This window comes from Anabas testudineus, chromosome 4 (genome assembly GCF_900324465.2).
Source record: "Anabas testudineus chromosome 4, fAnaTes1.2, whole genome shotgun sequence".
Lineage (NCBI taxonomy): Eukaryota > Metazoa > Chordata > Actinopteri > Anabantiformes > Anabantidae > Anabas > Anabas testudineus.
In genome coordinates, this window is record NC_046613.1 from 18,726,458 (window position 1) to 18,745,439 (window position 18,982).

The 18,982-nt window shown below is 38.4% G+C and overlaps 1 protein-coding gene across 2 annotated transcripts in view; it reads right to left on the minus strand.

Annotated features, from left to right (window-relative positions):
* Positions 1–11,820, minus strand: part of fcho1 (FCH and mu domain containing endocytic adaptor 1) — a 45,688-nt gene extending 33,868 nt beyond the window's left edge. For both annotated transcript variants that reach the window (XM_026346407.1, XM_026346406.1), the window contains exons 1-2: positions 11,735–11,820; positions 593–643 (exon numbers count right to left, since the gene is read on the minus strand). In XM_026346407.1, the coding sequence (XP_026202192.1) occupies positions 593–619 (27 nt within the window). In that variant the 5' untranslated portion in view covers positions 620–643; positions 11,735–11,820. The remainder of the gene's footprint in view (positions 1–592; positions 644–11,734) is intronic.
* Positions 11,821–18,982: the final 7,162 nt, after the last annotated feature.

Consider the following 18,982-nt stretch of genomic DNA (forward strand, 5'->3'; position numbering starts at 1 on the left):
TGAGAGATATTTATGATAATAGCTCAAAGAAGGGGTTCATGATATTTGAGATAGATGAGGCGTCACTGAATACATCACAGGTCGCTCTCTTTTCACTCCTTTGGTTTTTATATTTTCAATTAATAATCTACAACTCTGCACAATTTTTATTGTATGTAATAACAAGCTATTAGTTGTATGTTTTTATCTTAATATATGCTTTTATAAAACAAGCTTTACACACAACCTTCATCCGCACATTTGATAATGACATGTAGTGTTAAACAATTTATGCACTCTTGATTTGGGTGGTCAGTGGTCATTTACATTTAAAGCAGTGCTAATTCTACTTCAAATAAATTATCATATAAAATGTCATTTCTCCAACAACAGAATTGGGGAAATGCTGAATGGCTAGTAGCTTTAGACCTGGACCCAATCCTCAGCTGTCCACTGAGAGTATGAATGAAAAAGCTCAATGACTCATAGCTGTGATTCAGTTATACGTGAATAAGTAATATGTGGCAGTTAAATCCGATTAGTGCAACAGGAACTGTATGTTTTCTTCTGCATAATCCCAATTATTACACAAATTAATGTACAAAACACTTACCCAGAAGTTATTCTGAAAGAAGGCCATCTTCACTCAGGGAGTCACAGCAATCTGTAAAAGTAGAGTTGCATTAGAGAACGAGCTGACATCAAGATCTTCTTTTCATTCTTCATTTTCTCCACATCATAATGAGTGCTAAAGACAAAAAACTGGAGGGTTTCTTTGGGGTTTCTTGTAAGAATCTGTGAATTGGTTTTATTCTTAGTGTTGTCTCTGCCCCCTAACAATAAACTGCAGTAAAGCTGTGCAATTTGCACATAAACAAGCTTCCAAAAAGTCTCGGCTTCCTAAAAACTCCTGAGGGAGCGCAGAGGAGAGCTGAACAAAGAATAAACTACAGAAAGCTGAGGAAGGAAGCAGGACCAGAGGAGCCATGAGAGATGGGGGAGGAGAGAGAGGGAATACAGGGGAAAGAGATAAATCGATAGAGGGAATGAGGCAGAAGAGACGAGTGTAGCCACAGAGGAGATGATCACAGCTGGTGAAACTGGTTGCTGCAGTCTTCACTGAGTCACACACAGTCACATGCTACTGTTCATCATTCATGGCTGCATTTTTCTTATCTGCTGACTAAATATCACACTCATGCTTGTGAGTGGGTGCTTTTGTTTATTTACTGTTTATTTACTGCAACATACAGTGTCCTGCATTTATTATTGTAACAGTGTGGAAGAAGTACAGCTGCAACTACTCAACCCCGAAGAAAAAAAGAGAATGTACTAATTAATGCTAATGCAAAATTGTGTGATATGACTTGATGAGTAGCTTAATACCACATATTTGTACAGTGATGTACAGTGGGTGGTCACAGCAGCTGGCTAGCTTAGCTTAGCATGAAGACTAAAAGCATGAAGACTAAAAACATGAAGAGTTTGCCTGAAAGGTAATAAACTCAACCTGTTTATTAAGCATAGTTCCCAAGACACTGAGCATTATTTTGTCTATTCTATATATTTACAAGAGTGGTGTCATGCAATTGGTCCTAGATTAAGGAAGCGCTTTTACAAAGTCAGCAAGTTTTTGGCTGTACTCTGAATATTTCCATGCATCCAATCAGTGTGGCCTCACTCACTGAATTTTCTTAGCTTAGTTTTCTGACAGGACAATAAACAATTTTACAATAAAAAGTGCCAGAAAACAAAATTTTAAAGTTTAGACTTATTGTGAATGCAGAGGTTTTCTGACAGAGATTGTTATAATTAGCAGTGCACGCCTTCTGACACACACACGTGCACACACGCGCACTAAAGAAATGCACACACACATCCAAAAACTCAATTGAGGAAAAGTGTTTCCCTGGGACTGCCCTTGTACAGAGTTATCTGCAATACTGCTGACTGACTGACTGACTGTGTGTGTGTGTGTGTGTGTGTGTCTGTGTAATTTGGGTTAGGTAGGTGGGGAGGTTGAACCCATCGTAAGAACATTCTGGCTGGTCCCCACAACATCAAAAAGCCATTTCAGGATTTTAAGGTTATGAGTAGATTTAACTTTTAGTTACGACTGTGATGGTTACGTTTTGGGCAGGAGACTAACAAAAGCATCGGGTCAAGGAGTGTCCTCATACAGAAAAACCACTGTGTGTGCTGAAAACAGTCCACTCCCTGTTTTGCACAGACTTGTGACAACACACAGTCACACACAGGCACGTGCGCACACACACACACACACACCCTTGTTCTTCTCATAATCCATACTGTAGCCTCTTACTTTAACTATCACAACTAACTTAAACCTAATTCTAACCTTAACCCTAAAACTAAGACTGAACCATCAAACAGTTCTTAGAGGTTGTGAGGACCAGCCAAAATGTCCTCAGCCACACACGCCTGCACACACACACACACACACACACACACACACACACCTCACACCTTGTTAATTAGCCCAGCAGCAGGACGGGAAACCCCTGCAGTCAGTGTTTGTTTGGCTGAGCTGGACAGTCCAACTTAGAGGTGAAAAGAGAAGCAGAAGATGTAGTGAATTATCGAGTAGGTCTGCGTAAAAACTGAAAATTACCTTTAATTTATTTTCAGCAGAATCGCTGTGACAGTGTGATAATATTCAAGCCTGCCTAAATTAATCTGTTTTTATGGAAATCATGCACCAATTGACCACCTCCACAGGAATTTTAGACTTAAACTGAACAAACCAAAAATAAAATCCAACATAAGTGAGATTTGTACCAGCACAGCAACAGGCGGGCAACAAATTGGGCAAACCTTTCATGGAAAAATACCCATGCAGGGGCACTGTGATCCTGACCAATTCACCAGATGGTTTTCAGGCAAACAGAGAAAGGGGGGCAGAGGGAGGACAAGGGGATAAACAGACCCAAAGACAGAAGCCACTTGTTTTTTTTTTTTTGTGAAACATACTGTAGATCTGAAATAATTAGCATTTTCACTTTCGTCCTCTTGAATTTGTCACAGCACAATGCAGAACAGAAAGATGCGCACCTGGATCCCTTATGGATACCAGTCACATGCTACAGAAGTAGCTGACTTCCAGTATTCTCCATCTGGCTCCAACTAGACATTAAGCTGAAATCAGCCCTGAGGCAAACAAAGCCCAGAGAGGAAATGGGACACACTGTGACCTTGATTTCTTGTGCTGAAGATAATTTTTTATTCTGAAATTGAAAGTGCTCACTTGCTGTGTGTTTGTGTACGTCTCTGTGCACATATGGTTCAACCACACTATCAAATATTAACTGACTGTATACAAATACTCAACTGAAACCACCGGAAATGAGAAGACATTTTACAGAATTTAAATGTGCGATCATATTGTGTTGTGCAACAGCACCACACTCACACAACGTCTGTTACAAAAGACAAGAATTATCAATGTACACATCTTTAGGGTTGATAGATTTCTTCTGCTAGTTAAATGTGGTAATGTAACATTGATCATAACTAGAAAATGAAATCTGAGAAACTCCTACATAAAACGGTAATTGCAGTGTTTGTCTGGTTTTATTATTCAGTGCATTTCTGTTTGAAACAGCAGGAAGTGACTGTAAAGAGGGGGTGAGCTGGTGTTAATACAACATGACAAATCACTTTCTGCTTAAATTTAAAATCTGCACAGACAACGTTTCTTTTAAAATCAATAAGTGAAGGTGTTAAGAAAGGGAAATAAAAACTTTAAAGTGAATTAGGATCCTCAGAAAATCAGCAATGAGTCATCAATGAAGAGTAATCTTTTACACAGACTTCTATATCTGTAATTATTGATTGCTGGGCATCTGCCTCCATGTTGTGTTAACATTTACTCATTAAAGGCTTCTGTGTTTATTTAGTTTTACTTTTAATTTAGTTATAATGCACGTTTCAACAGGAAGGAGTGAACTGCACAAACATATGCTACTAAATGCACAACTGATATCAATGCCAATTTCTTCCTGCAGTAAATACAGGTAACCTCAACAAGATGGAAAAAAAAAAAAAGGGTCACAGAACAGAATAACCTTAAGGGAAATAAATGCGCAAATTATAAACCACTATTTACGTAGGCACATGGTCTAAAACAACCGGTTCCAGCCTAACAGGGTTGGGAATAATAAACAACACTAAGAATCTAAGCCTCAGTGAGGCTGCAGTAATGTTAGCATGCTAACAAGGACAATTCTAACCATTTAGCAGATATGTTTATCACTTTCATATGATGGAGTAAAACCGAGGCTGATGGAAATGTTATTAATTTTAAAATTTGACCTGATGATAGAATAAATATTGAAGGATTATGAGAGTGAATGCCGAGCTTGGGAAACATATGGTAGGGGGATGCACAATGTTTAATTTCAGTCAATCCCTTAGCTGATAGTATGGCTAAAAATCAAGATCATAAAGATTTTTTGGAAAAATTTTTAAAACTACAAACAGCTGACACTTGTTTACCATATAAAATGTCTATTGTCCACATCTTGGGGAGATAGATGAGGCAGCAGCACAGTAACATAAGAGGAAAAGCAAAAAAGAAACTCAAGGTTTGAGGAGAGGATCATATCACTAACCGTCAGGCAGTGAAACGGAGCAACCGGCCGTATCAATGAAGACACACTAACCCCTTCTCCTGCTCCCTGGCACACTCACACACTGCCTGATAACGCACAGATGGTTGCCATGAAAAATTAGGACTTATAAAAGCAGATGGGGAGGAGTGAATGTCTCAAATACAGACAGAAACTATCCACAGCGCTCTTCAGTCCTACAGGCAGTAAATGGTGCATCTCATATTCAGGGCTGCATTGCCGTTTTTATTTTCCATTTCTCTTTCTTTTGCAGGACAGAGATCTACTAACAGATGTCTCTCTGAAGGAAGGAAGTGAAGGGCAACACAAACTCCCCACCACTCACCACCTCCACCTGCTTTTCTCACTCCTCTAGGTGAGAGAGGAAATGGGACAGGTTGGACAGGAATTATTCCCAGTGCTTTCCCTCACAGAGTCAGTGAATACAGCCTCTTCCTCTGGCTCAGACAGCAAAATAAAAATGCAATTGGGTTAAAAGTAGTGACACAGCCGAGTGTGGAATAAAGATGCTTCAGTGAGCTCTAAGAAGGCACATTCGTCACAAGCTCAGGGAGCAAAGCAATATGTAAAAAGAAAGTGACACAAAGAAATAGAGAGTTGAAATCAAAAAGGACAGGTAGAGGTAAGAAAACAGGGAAGTGAGGCAAGTGAACAAACATATTCCAAAATCAGGCAGGTTTTGGAATATAATAAAAATAAAACAAATAAATAACAAAACAGGTGAAGGGCAAAATAAAAAGATCAGACAAAAAGCCGTGTGACAGAGTAGTTATGTTAAGGCATAAGTAACATGTCTAAAAATGGTTATTTAAAAGAGCAGAAAATTCAAAAAGATGTAAAGCCAGGTGCATTTTAAATGCTAAAACTGGTCAAATACAGTGTTAATATTAAAACTATTAGTTTATTACTCAATTAAGTGATGAAATTAATCAACATTACAGCCACAACAGGCTGTAATGAGGCACAGTAGTGATTTAAACTAAACACTAATGTTAGCACACCAACATGCACACAACACTGTCACTCTTTTTGGGATTTACCATCAATGTTTGGCAACAAGTTTTCATTAAAACACCAATTGCAGCCATGTGGGAAAAAAGGGGATCACCAAAGACATGGAAAATATTTCAGTCCAGTCTAGATATTGTTATGTAGAGAATCTTTATACACCTAATATTGACCAATGCATCCAGCGGCTATTGAGATATTTCATTATTTTTATACTGACACTGCCATGATTGGAACAAGTTAAAAACAAGTTAAGTTTATATAATCCGAAAAGTGCATTTTTTTGAACTAAATAATTATGATGATCATTACTGGAAGAAAAAAAAACAAAAAACAGTCAACATCATGAAAATCTACATCTTATAGTTGCAAATCTGGAGTTTATAGTGGTAAACCTGGAGTTTATAGTGGTAAACCTGGAGTTTATAGTGGTAAACCTGGAGTTTATAGTGGTAAACCTGGAGTTTGCACACACTTCTTGAAACACTAATAATGTCATTACCATATTTAACACAGCAGTGAAGTCTGATTTCTGTTTCTTTAGTGCAGGGAGGGAGGACAAGGACAACAGACTGAATTTATGACACAGCTGGAACCTTGCAGAGAAGTCTAGTGCACTGCTGACCGACTCGTCTGTCCTTCAGTATTAGTTTTAAACCTGATTTGATGAAGCGTGGAGGGGAGAACATTTTGTGTCAGGCCTAATTTCCCCTTCACCACTACCAACAGACTGCACTCCTCTGCCACATCTACCGGTATTGGATGACTCACTCCTGTATCTGGTAATTCAGAGCAAGAATTCACTTTGGTTGTTTAGTAATTTCTTTCAGGAATAGAAAAACCTGCGTGGGTTGACATGATCAGTCAAGCTCCAATTTAAGCTTTTAGTTCATCTGTACAAATGTCATTCACTTGAATTAAAGTGAATTAAATATTTTTTCCAAAGCTACACAACAAATAGCTCCTTTGTCTGTATACATTCAGCATTTAATGATATTATTTATTTCTATAGGTTAGTAAGTGTTATCAGATTTTATCTTATGGTTTCCTCTCTTATCTTATGTCAGATCAAACATAGGTGGAAGGCAAAAGATCAGTTGCAATGAATGAGTTTCTCTGAAACTAAAAACCGATGTCAATGCGTATGTGCTTCTGCCAACCAATAAATAAGCATTAAAATTAGAGTTCTACTCACTTCATCTACGAGTCCAAGTGGATGTGCCAGATGTAATGAAACTCCCTACAGGCGTCCCTGAGATGTTGTGTCAACAAGAATGGGACAGACGTGAGGTCACAGTGGCCTTGCCATTCAACCTTTGATCACCAAAGTGAAATCAGTTCATCCTTCAGCGCCAAGGGGCATTTATGCCAAATCAACTAATTAAATCATAATTTCTATTAATTGATTAAAAATCTTCATGCATTCAGTTGTTACATGTTCCCAAATTTGAAGATTTGTTACTAGGACTATAGTGTCCTGCTGGTGATTCATTATCTATTATAAGAGAGAAATGATTGCTAGAATCACAGACAGCAAATTCGGCCCCCCTCGCATTGTCAGCTCATCACACAACGCTAAATGCGTCAACAACAGCATGCTAAAACCAGAGCCTGCACTTTAACAATGACACACTGAAACCAACAATAACATCATCTCCAACTTGGAGATGACAGAATAACACCCTGTATTTAATGACGCAGCTTCAGTAACACTGAGATGAGCTGGTGTCTTAAAGCTGCTTGGTGAACGTGTGCTCAAGCCTCCAGTGGCCGAGGCAGAAAGAGAGAGTAAGACAGCACAACACAACAGACAGGAGGCTGCGCGAGAGACAGCAGAGTGATAAACAGAACCCAGGCTGTCAGATGCCCATTGTCTTGAACTGAATGTGCTTTTGTCACCGCAGCATACAGCCTCAGTCCAGGCCAGTCTATGACAACCAAGCCAGGCAGGCATCACTTCCAAGCTCTAGCACGGTCAGCTGTGTGAGAGCAGAGAGCGCTCAGCATGACAGCAAACACCCTCACAATACATGTGGAGGTCCACACACAGGCTCGACATGAGCATGTGTGCAGCAGTGCAGCTATGAATGAAGACAGTGTTGAGTCCAAGTGCAGTTAATCGTATATGAGGAGAGTGATGACTACTTCTCAGCTCTTTGTTGTGTTACATTTTATTTTTTTCCTTTCCTGTTAACTCATTTATTTTATTTTATTGTCAAGCAGGACAAATATTTGCTTATGCTCATTTCTTAAAGGTGATTTGATGTTTCCATTTATCATATCTTATAATAATGTGAATATCTCTGGGTTGTCACTATCTCTGTTTACAGAGTAATTTTATGCATTTCAGTTGTTTTGTGGGAGCAACATCCAACGCAATTAGATATTCAATTTACAGTGTTAGAAAACAGAAGAACCAACCATTAGATAAGTGAGACTTTATGACTATAATTTATCATTAGTAAATTTATCAGCTGATGAATTAACTATTTCTTAAATGAGTAATGAACAGATAAAATTTAAATACTCTTTAATTAATCTTCATTAATTATGGAGTCCAGCTGTAAATTTCTCAGCTTCATCTTAAGCAGTGAAACATCCTCTTGGCCGAATCATCATTAATTTACAGTTAATTAAAATGCTCTCCAAATGAAATTACTCTCTATGCTTCTACTCAGAAAATCAGCAAAGTAATTTCCTTCATGCACTTCTCCTTATGACTCTTGCCTATGGAGCACAAGACATAAAATGAACTAGTAACCCAGAAATAGAACCAGGACCAGAGCCAGGGGAGAAAGCCTGCCCCGGGATCCACCCATCTGCCATGAGGGGACCTTGGCTGCGCTCATTCACCACCTCAGGCACAGGTCACAGCTTTACATGCTTTTCTACAAGGCTTTCCCAGCAGCATGTCACCTAAATTCTTGACACATATTCATAGCTGTACTCAATCTATAACGCACTAAATGTACTGCAGTATAACACACAAGCTCTGAATTGAAAGTATTAATGACTTTTGTTTGTGTTTTCATTATGTAACAGGTTAGCTTTACTGTTTCCTGTCTCATATTTCCTGCCTCTGGGTCCTGCCCCGCTTGGCAAGAACCAAAGACGTCCTAGCAGGACTCTAGCCTTCATATGTCACAAATGTATAATTTAAATCCATCATGGGTACCATATAATGGTTGTAGGAAAGCCAAGGAGAAAGAAGCAAGCAAGATCACATTGGGTAACTGTAGGGAGATCCTTCTGTGTCAAAGAGAGACAGAGGAGTGTGGTGAGTTCAAGTTGCATTAAGTGTGTGCACATGAGCGTTGTTGCCCATTTGAATATTTAAGCCAAAAGACTGTTGAGCAAGTTGTCGTCAGATAAAATGACAGCTCAGAAGAGACATCCAGTCCATTCAAATCCAAATGCAAAACAGGGAGCTCTTCTTTTTTACATGCTTCTTTCTATTCACCTCAACTCAACTTCCCCTCTTAACCTCCATTGCCAAAGTCTGGAGATTTAGAAATCAGGCTTCACAGACATGTTTGTGTTGTAGTAATCGGCTGTGACTGTGAGGAAACAGTCACCCAGCAAAAGCTTGAATATGTCATCACAGGGTTTTTCACTGCCTGTGCTGCATGTGTGTTCTCAGGTGGCAGGTCTTCACACTTTACACTGACAGGCTTTGACAGGCTTTAACTTGAGTGATTGCTAAGTATGACAGTTCACATTTCTAATGATGGTGCTCTGATATCATCCACACACACACACACACACACACACACACACACACACACACACACACACACACACACACACACACACACACACACACACACACACACACACACACACACACACACACACACACACACACACACACACACACACACACACACACACACACACACCAAAAATAATCACTAGGTTAGGACAACAAACCACATCCCTGGGATGTGACATAATGACTTTGTCCCTCTACATACAAGCCATTTTAGGCAGAGATAAAACTTGTGCTGTTAGTATTATTACTGAGGATCCTCAACAGATGTTACACAAAACACTCTTCAGTGAGAGAAGGAACATTGATTGCCAACACAACACTAAATATAATTTGTCAAGATCATGCCTGTAAACCGAGCAGAGAGGAAAAAGAAAAAAGACAGCTGCCGAAGTTGGTGCATTTTCTTTCATCCAGTGATCGTGAAGCCCCCTCCCTTCGCTCTCTCCATCCCACTCAGCCTCACTCACTTTCTCAGCATTCAGCAGGGAAAAGGTCTATCTCCTGGTGAAGCCAATGCACCAGGGACAGTGTTGTTTTGATATTATAAGACCCAGCAGCACTCAACTCTCAACTCCCGCCATGCGGTTTAGAGACAGAGAGAGAAAAACAATGCTGGCAGAAAAAAACATTGCTGCACAAGTCAGCTGTGCTGAGGTTTAAAGATGTGAATACTGTGGCTTATGCTGTAGCTGTTTGAAAAGCAAGCCAAATGTCACACTGAAATACTAATCTATGGTGCAACCATGGGGGAATTCCAGTCTCATTGCAAAGATGCAACCAGTGGCTGCTTGCATCTTCTAAAATGATGATGGAACTAAGGAACTACCTGAAATCCCTGATCTAAAAGGCTTTTTATAAAAGTAAACTATTTATAAAATCAAATAAACTGAAATAATACTTTGGCTCAAAAAATATATATCACACTTATTCATTTAAAAATTATTTATGTATTCCAACACATCAGATTGTATAAAGTGAAAGTGAAGTGTGGTTGTGGACAAGTTGGCCACAGTAAACCCCCCACTGTGTAATTTCTTACCATAAATGTGGTGTTTCTGAATCAATCATCATTTAAACTAATAAAAAGCCAGCTAACAGTTCAACTGAATTATCATACTATGGCTTTCTGATCATAAGATATAATTAATCAGATCTTTCCTCCAAATTCTACAGAGGTCTGTTTACAAGAACTAGGTCAGGGTGTCTCCAAGTTATGGTAGCATGCTCCAACTGTAGCAAAGAAATACCTGCTTTATCTCACATGCAGATATCTAGGACAGACCACTTAATATTTGCAGGTATGAAAAGTTCTATCTATCAATTAGACACAATAGAGTGGGTCTCTGATTTGTGGCATAACAGTAAAATTCAGAACAGGTTCTGGTTTAGTTTTTGCAAGGTCAAGTCAGCGTTTTCACTTTCCCAAAGTAATGGTAATGGAAAACTAATGTAATATTGTCAGCTCATTTCACCTTATTACAGTATCAGCATATACTGTGAGTTGGCTGATAAGCTACAAGACTTTGCAGTACAGAAATGTGGTGGATAATATTTAAGGTAATTTGGAAATAGCCTGTTGTAAAATCCCCAGCACAGTAGTCTAACAGATCACAGCTCGTCACAGTTCTTGGAAAAACTAAGGTTAAGGCTTAACAGACTGTTTACTGGTGACAAGTTTCATTATCAGATATGCCAGCCTCTAAATTGGGCTTACCTAACCTAACCTAACCGTGTGAACTTTTTTTTTTTTTAAGAAACAATCCTTTCTACCAAACCTGTGTTAGGATGCAGAAAGAACATTTGTCCAGTCAAATTTAATGAAGTCCAATTCAACTTACAAAGCCTGTGACCGACTGCAACCTCAAAATAAACTCCCACAAACCATCCACCTTGGCTTCAGATATCACTTATGAACTCAGAGTGACGGTCAGATCAATTTCTGTCAGGAAATATCAAAAATCAGTCCAATAAAACCTTGACCCATCTTTGGAAATGATGTTTGGTCTCAACCTCTCAGAGAAGACATCTGGGTTTGTTACACTGAACATTGTCTAATAAAGTTCAGTTCTCAGATTAACATTATATTTTAAATTCCTTATTTAAATAACTCATCTCTGTGTCCTTTAACGTTAATATCTAAATTGCGTTCACAGTGTATAAGAAACAAACGTGTCTACTAGTGCGGCCACTTTCAATTCAACAATGTCACAGCCATGCAACTCGATATTCTAATAGCCTAGCATTAGCACAGCGTTTCGAGGCAGCTGCTGAATTACATTAATGTTAAAAGAGGTTGTTAAAAAAAAGGCAAGCAATAAGTTATTACCTGTATGGAGTTATTCGACAACGTTTACAGCACATTTTCCACCCCCTGCCTCTCTGCAGCCACGCTCCAGCACCTGCAGCCTGGTCTGATCATAGTAGTAGAAATTCAACCAGGCAGTGTGCGCAAACTCCCGCCCAGCTCGAAGCGCATTGGCTGCTGCGTCCATCAATCAGCGAGAAACGCAGAGTAGGCATAGCAACCATGAGAAGGCGGGTGTTAGAGCGTGTATGAGCAGCTCATTGGGTAATTGCTTTTTAAGGGAACGCCCCCGAGGCACCAAACCTGGAACTGTGGTGTGCACTTTGTGTTATGAATCAATTTGTTGTTGTCTGCATTTAACAGAAAATCTAATTAAACAAAGGGTTCAGCAGTGTAATTCGTGCTGGAATAAGTACTCGTCGCTCAGCATCAGTGCTCTAATGAAGTGTGAAAGTCACACACTGAAACTCGGCTTAAATAAAATAATCAAAATGTACTAAAATAGCCATAAAATACATAAAAAACACACTCCTCATGCAGGATGATTCGTGTGATTAGTTGATTTATATGATTCTGTATTGGCAAAATGACTATTCAAATGTAGTGAAGTAACCTAATATATTCTCCTCTGAATTATAGTGGAGCGTTTCATAAGATGAAAATACTCAAGTAAAGTGCAGTACTTTAAATTAAATCCTATACTTATGTACATAACTAAATGCCTTTTTCAAGTTACTTCAGGGATCAATAAAGTATAATCCAGATTTTAAGAACAGAGTACTCTGACAAAATCTGGCAGACTGTGGTATTTAAACACTTGATTCACATTTCTGAAGCTTTCTTTTAGAAATTAAAAATTCTAAATTAAGACACAACTACACACCGTTCATCAGAAACTTGAATACTGTTGGATCTGTTTTACTTTGTTACAATTTGTCTCTTACCAAACAATCAGAAACAGACTTCATGAGGGTGGCTTGAGGAACTGTCCTCTTGTGGGCGCTTTTTTTACTGCCTGGCACCGTGGAACTCGATTGGCATTTGACATAGAACACTAAAATTGGCAGGTCTGCCACTGGTGCGGTGTGGTTTTCACAGATAAGAGCTTGTTCTTCTTGAGCACATGTGACAGAAGTGAAATTTCTGGAGAAGCTGTGGGGAACGTTGTGCTGCCTGTTACATCGTTTAGCATGACCGGTTTGGTGGTGGGTCAGTGATGTTCTGGGAAGGCATAACCATGGAGGGACGCACAGACCTCTACAGGCTAGACAACAGCACCTTGAGTGCCATTAAGTATCAGGATGAAACCCTTGGACCCATGATGTATTTTTTTATTATTGTATATCCAATGTCACCATGACTGTCTGTAAGCTCAGTGATGCTTTGGAACAGATCTGGAACTATGACTGTGTGTGTGTGTGTGTGTGTGTGTGTGTGTGTGTGTGTGTGTGTGTGTGTAATTGCACGAAGGTATCTGTAAATGTTTGATCACTTCTGAGTAAATTTTATGTTTTGTTAAATTTTGAAGTTAAAAAAGTAAATAAACCTCTGCAACAAGCAAACATGAAAACTAGCCTTTCATTATCTTAAAACACAAAAAATTGCGTCACATAAATGTGTGCGCTCTATTAATTCAATTTTTAGCAACTTCATTTGGCAGTAACATCTTGTAAACACTATTTTATAGCCAGCTTTGAGTCTTTCTGTTGTTGATAAAGATCCAGAAGTTTTTTACTCACTCCTGCAGATCACTTCAGTTTCATGTATTTTTAGGTTGTCTTGCACACAAATCATAGTTAAGAACTACAGATTTTCAAGAATGTTCAAGTCAGGGGATTGTCAGGGTTGTCCAAATGCTTCAGCTTTGGTTCCTTGATGGTATGGATTACTGGATTACTGTCCTGCTGCAAGAGCTGGCCTGTTTCTGGTTTGCATTCAGAATTAGCTAATACGAGAAATCCACTTTTCCCTCAATCTGTGCGATTTCACAGACTGTCACAGAAAATGTCAAAGCCACATGACCCCAGAGTAGATAATTTCGACCCCCATGCTGTTTAATATATGATAACTCATACACAGTAATGCCTGTCATGAACCATACATGCACATACACAGACTGTAAATGTACATAAATAAAGTACATTTGTTTGTTGCATTTCTTCTTTCAATGCAGCAGTGATTCTCTGTATTGTCACATTTTGATGTAAATAAACTAATAAATAAATAATGTGTACATTTATTAAAATCTACCCTATAATACAGAGAATCATTATGGACCACCAACATGGAAGGTTTTGAAGTTTGCATACAGTCACATCAGGAATCACTTATGACCAAAACACAATCTCTTTGTTAAATTATTTTGTGCCTTTTTTAAAAACTTTTCTTTCAGTGAACAAACACACACAGCTTCAGGGTGCCCAATCTCACTTTGTGATAAAGGCTCAGCCTCCAGCCCTTAAATGTTATAGCTGTAACAGTGATTCTACTTCTAATGTGAACAATCATACTTAAAGATGTGTTTCTCTCCAAGAAATAAGCACTTTCTATATATTTCACAATATAAATGACTAGTTGCACACAACATCGCAAGCAACAATTTAGAGCTCAAAAAATCTATTTTTTGATCATCCACAACTTCTGATATAGATCTCTTGACGTTCATCAAATGTATGCATGTAACAGAAGTGCAGCTTGAAGGTTAATGAGCATGTCCACCGTACTAGCACATGTTCTATATCAGGGGGGAAGTGAGAGGAGAGAGAGCCTCCTTATCAAAGTCAGATACAGACAGAAGTCCTGGGGGAGGTAAAGGCAGCAAGACTGCCAAGGTGCAGATTGATTGACAGTGAGGAGTGAAATCCATCCTCTCCATCAGTTCTTTAATTAGGCCTGCAAAGTACATGAATATACTGTAATATGAAATATAAAAGCCAGACAGTCAGTAATGTCATATTGCTGTGGATGACTGCTGGCAGATGATTCATATACAACTGATGCTTATTGTAATGACACTCTGCTTCAAATTGCAAAAACAACAGAAGGCTGCAGCAGCCTTATTCCACATTTCTGAATTGCAGTTGATAATTTTTTTTTAACATGTCAAATATCAAATATTGGTGCAATAATAAAATGGTAATGAGCTGTTAATATTTAGTCTAGTTTGGATTATGAGGGGGTACTCCTGTAGTCCTGTCTCATAAGCTGAATATTAGAAACTTTACATTGCAGATGCTATTTTTGATGCTACTTGAAATGGTTCTGGTTTAAGCAGATGCTTTAGTTAAGACTGAGAGCCCTGCCACAAGCACAGCAGTCGTTGTGATTCACTGCTGTGCACCTTCACATGTCCTTTCAGGTGCTCTTACACATCAAAGACATGAGCCTTGAGAGTCCCCTGCTGGAGGTGTTGATACTTAGTGATGCAATTTTTAAATCAGTACAGAGTGCAGCAGAACATAATGTCAAAGTAAAGGGCTAGGTTAGTGTGCACCAGCTGAGATGGTTAGATTAGAGAGTCATCACTTCCACCTTCAGACTTACACTGAGCTACAGCCAGGAAGAGAACATTTCACCACAATGTCACAAGACAAGATGTCCTGGATAAATCAAACAACATACAGATCATGTAGAGTATTGCTTTTCCACATGTTTAGAGTAAAAGTGTGACATTAGGATGTACGGTTATACACAAATCCTGTCTTTTTGTGAACAGTCTGATTGGCATTGTCGCTGTCGCTTCCATCTGCATACACAAATTGATCAGAGGATAATCTTTTGATCCTTTTATCCACGATGAAATCCCCCAAAAACAAATGAAATGAGCTGTTGAATTTAATTATGTATCATCAGTCCCTGCCACCTGTTGGTGTGCCTATTCTCATCCTGAGTGTGCGTTGCTTTAGACACCAGCCGATATGCTCTCATTTGTCTCCCTCTAAAGGTCCTTTCTGATCATGTGCTCAATTATCATATTAATAGACTGTAAACTAATATACTTTTACATCTATTTCATCAGATCATTGCATACCGATCTGATCAGTATCAGCTTTCTTCTGATTTCTTATCAAGCTTGTTAGCCACATATTTATATGAATGAATTAAAACTGAAAACCACAGTGAGCAGTACTTGCCAAGAGCTGTGTTTGTACTCTGATGACAGCAGATAAAGACTGTCGTGTTGTTTCCTGTTTTGAAATCAGCTTAATTATGTTAATTTATTATATTCAACAACATCTACTATATGAGACCCAGTGTGAATACTGCTCTGCATCACTTATTCTCTTGTGTGTCTCCATGTTTCTTACTGAGCTCTTTCTTTCTGCTTAACTCCTGCTTGAACAGACAAGCTGATTAAAGCTGCCAAGACAGACGATGGGCTCTGTTACTCACAAAGCATAGGCACAGTTTTGGATCGAGGAAAACAAGCTGAATTTCCCCTCAGCAGCCTTCTCATGTCCCCAGGAGATAAAGTGTGTATGACATCTATCTGTGGCAAAAAGTGCCTCAGTGATATCACTGCCTTTTTACTGATAGTCTCTGTGCCAGCTATCTGCATCTAAGGACTCATTGGCCTCCAGGGGGCAATGATTAGCAGTAGTCAAACCAGCAGTAGAAGATCAAATATGTCATGCATGGAGAATAATGGTCCCCCAACTATGCCATAATTATTAAATGCTTTGTTTAGCATCTATAGTAAAGAAAAACAGCTGGTGTGATGCTATAAGCTCTTCAGGGACATCATCATCTCAGATTTTTCAATCATTATAATGCACAAATTAAAAATTGGTGTAGTATATTTGCACATATGCAAATTTACAAAAAGCTTTAGGTAGATAGTGTACTGCAGAGTGAAGGAATAGAAACAAAGCCTGATCAGTTCACAATAGCTGTTGAAAAAGAACAAAAATACATTTAGACACCAAATAATCACCATTAGACAAATGTAAGGAAGATTTCCTTTAAAATGGTCTAAAAATGTCAGAAAATAGTTTGCAGTTTTGTATAGTTTGAGATGATTTTACTGTATTGCCTGCTTCTATTGAAAACTACACAAGCTAATAAGGAAGATCAGCTGAACACAGTGTAATACACATTTTTGCCTGGAGATTGCACCACTAAAGCATATGGTGTATTAAGGAGCAGGCACTGTAATTAATTCATTAACTCTTCATCACAATAAGCCACAAGCTGGTTCCTTTCATCTTAAAGCTGCCATGAAATCCTCTCATACAGCACTGTAGATTTACTTTCTAAACTGAACCAGAGAGCGGTTTCTGCATGTGGTAACGGGATAGATAATAAAAAGAGGGAGAACAGTAAGAGAAAACAGCTTAAACACCACAAAACATGCATTTGTCAAACTTAAATTGGAACCACAAACCTGAATGATGATAGGTTTTGCAGTAAGTTCATGACTAGAAACAGTTTCCTCTAGAAATTCACAAAACCTTGTAGCCACAAGGGGGCACACTCACTTAACTTTCCAAACTCTGAACCTCAACATGATCCACTAAGCTTTTCAGAGAGTCTCTGGGTGTAATTAAGTTGTCAGGAGTTTGATACTTCCTCTTTTCATAGAGCTATAGTTGATAACTTGTGTGGATGGTGTCTGTGTTTACCTGATTGTTCTGTAGACCCTGCTATCAATATTGTCTTGACACAGCTGCACTAATGAGCATTTCTCCTCTGATTGGACCATGACACTATAGGAAAATACCACAGGCATGATTAGGTTCATCAGTACTTCCAGCCACAAGAGACCAGAAACCCTGAGTGATTAAAATACATCAACACACTAATCAGTTTGGGATCTTGCACATTATCCTAGTGTAATTAAAGAAACCACAGTAATACTGTAAACTTTAAAAGGAACTACATTCACATGTAGTTCAGACTTCAAACTCCATTGTTCAATAATAAATATATTACTTGTACTATTAAAGCTGTGTGTACTGCACATGTACTAGCTGCCTAATTATTATCATTTATATACTGTTCATAGAAAATAGTCATATGTTGTGTTTGTTCAGCTTATTCATGCTTGTACATGACATCTTGTTACTGTATGTATGTGTGTGCATGAGTCACAGGAAACCTGGGTCAATGTGCAAACATACTTGGCCAGTAAAGCTGATTCTCATTCTGAATGTGACAGAAACTTAATCTATTTGTAGCTTTGTGCATATTTATATTCATATATCAGAAAAACAGCTATAATTCATGTAGTGGTGAATATATTGATGGACAAACAGGGTCATCACACATGCTGCTTTAACGTACAGCAGCTGTAATGGGGGGTTGTTGAAGGAAGCCAAGTGCAACCAGGTTATCTAAGTGCATGCACACTCACTGCCTGTGTACCATAATGGAAAATATTTGATCACTGATGTGCTGTAGAGACACTTGTCCCTTATTACGGGCACTGTCCTTCACAGTAGCAGAAAGTAACTGAAGTACTTTACTGTACTTCAATAGAACCGTGTATTTTTATGATTTCCACTATAATTTGTCACATTTTGTGCTACTGCACTGTATCTACATATGTCACAGCTTTACTTTGCAAAACAGAGATTTTACACACAAACTCCGTAAGCTGTTTATGGAAATAATGCAGTTACTGATGAAAGACACCACAACAACCAGATATAATATAAATGTAGAGCCTTAACGAGTGTCTACGGCTTAGCAGGGGCAAACACTAAATGCAGGGTTGGTGGTTCAATCCTCTTTTCCTCCTGTTATGCATTAATAATAATGCAATAATATAAAAAAAATAAAAATAAAAAAAACAGTGAGAGGGTTCATTATACATAACCTTTCTTTTTCATACAAGCACATTTTGATGATAATATGTACTTTTACTATGATAACAGTTTGAAAACTTTCAAATCACTATTTAGAGTCTGTGGTGTGATATATGTACTTCAATTGAATACTTATACTTGTTCTTATACATGAAGAACATCAATGGGATAAAATAAACTGTAGTTTACTTTGTGCTTAAACATAAATTAATTCAAGTCACAGAAGACTACAATAAATATAACAATAAACCAACCACTTTAAACAAATATCAGTCTTTTCTTTGAAAAAGTGAACAATTAAACGCCCTGCTGTTAAATACATTACAAGGCTGCTTTTATGATACTGATCTGACAAACAAACTCTGTGATGACGTGAAAGTTGTCCAGTCCAACCATTATTGACTGAGGAGCAGGTTACAGCCACATTTTTTTTTCTTTTTGCTCAGAAAAGTGTGAGGTCAGC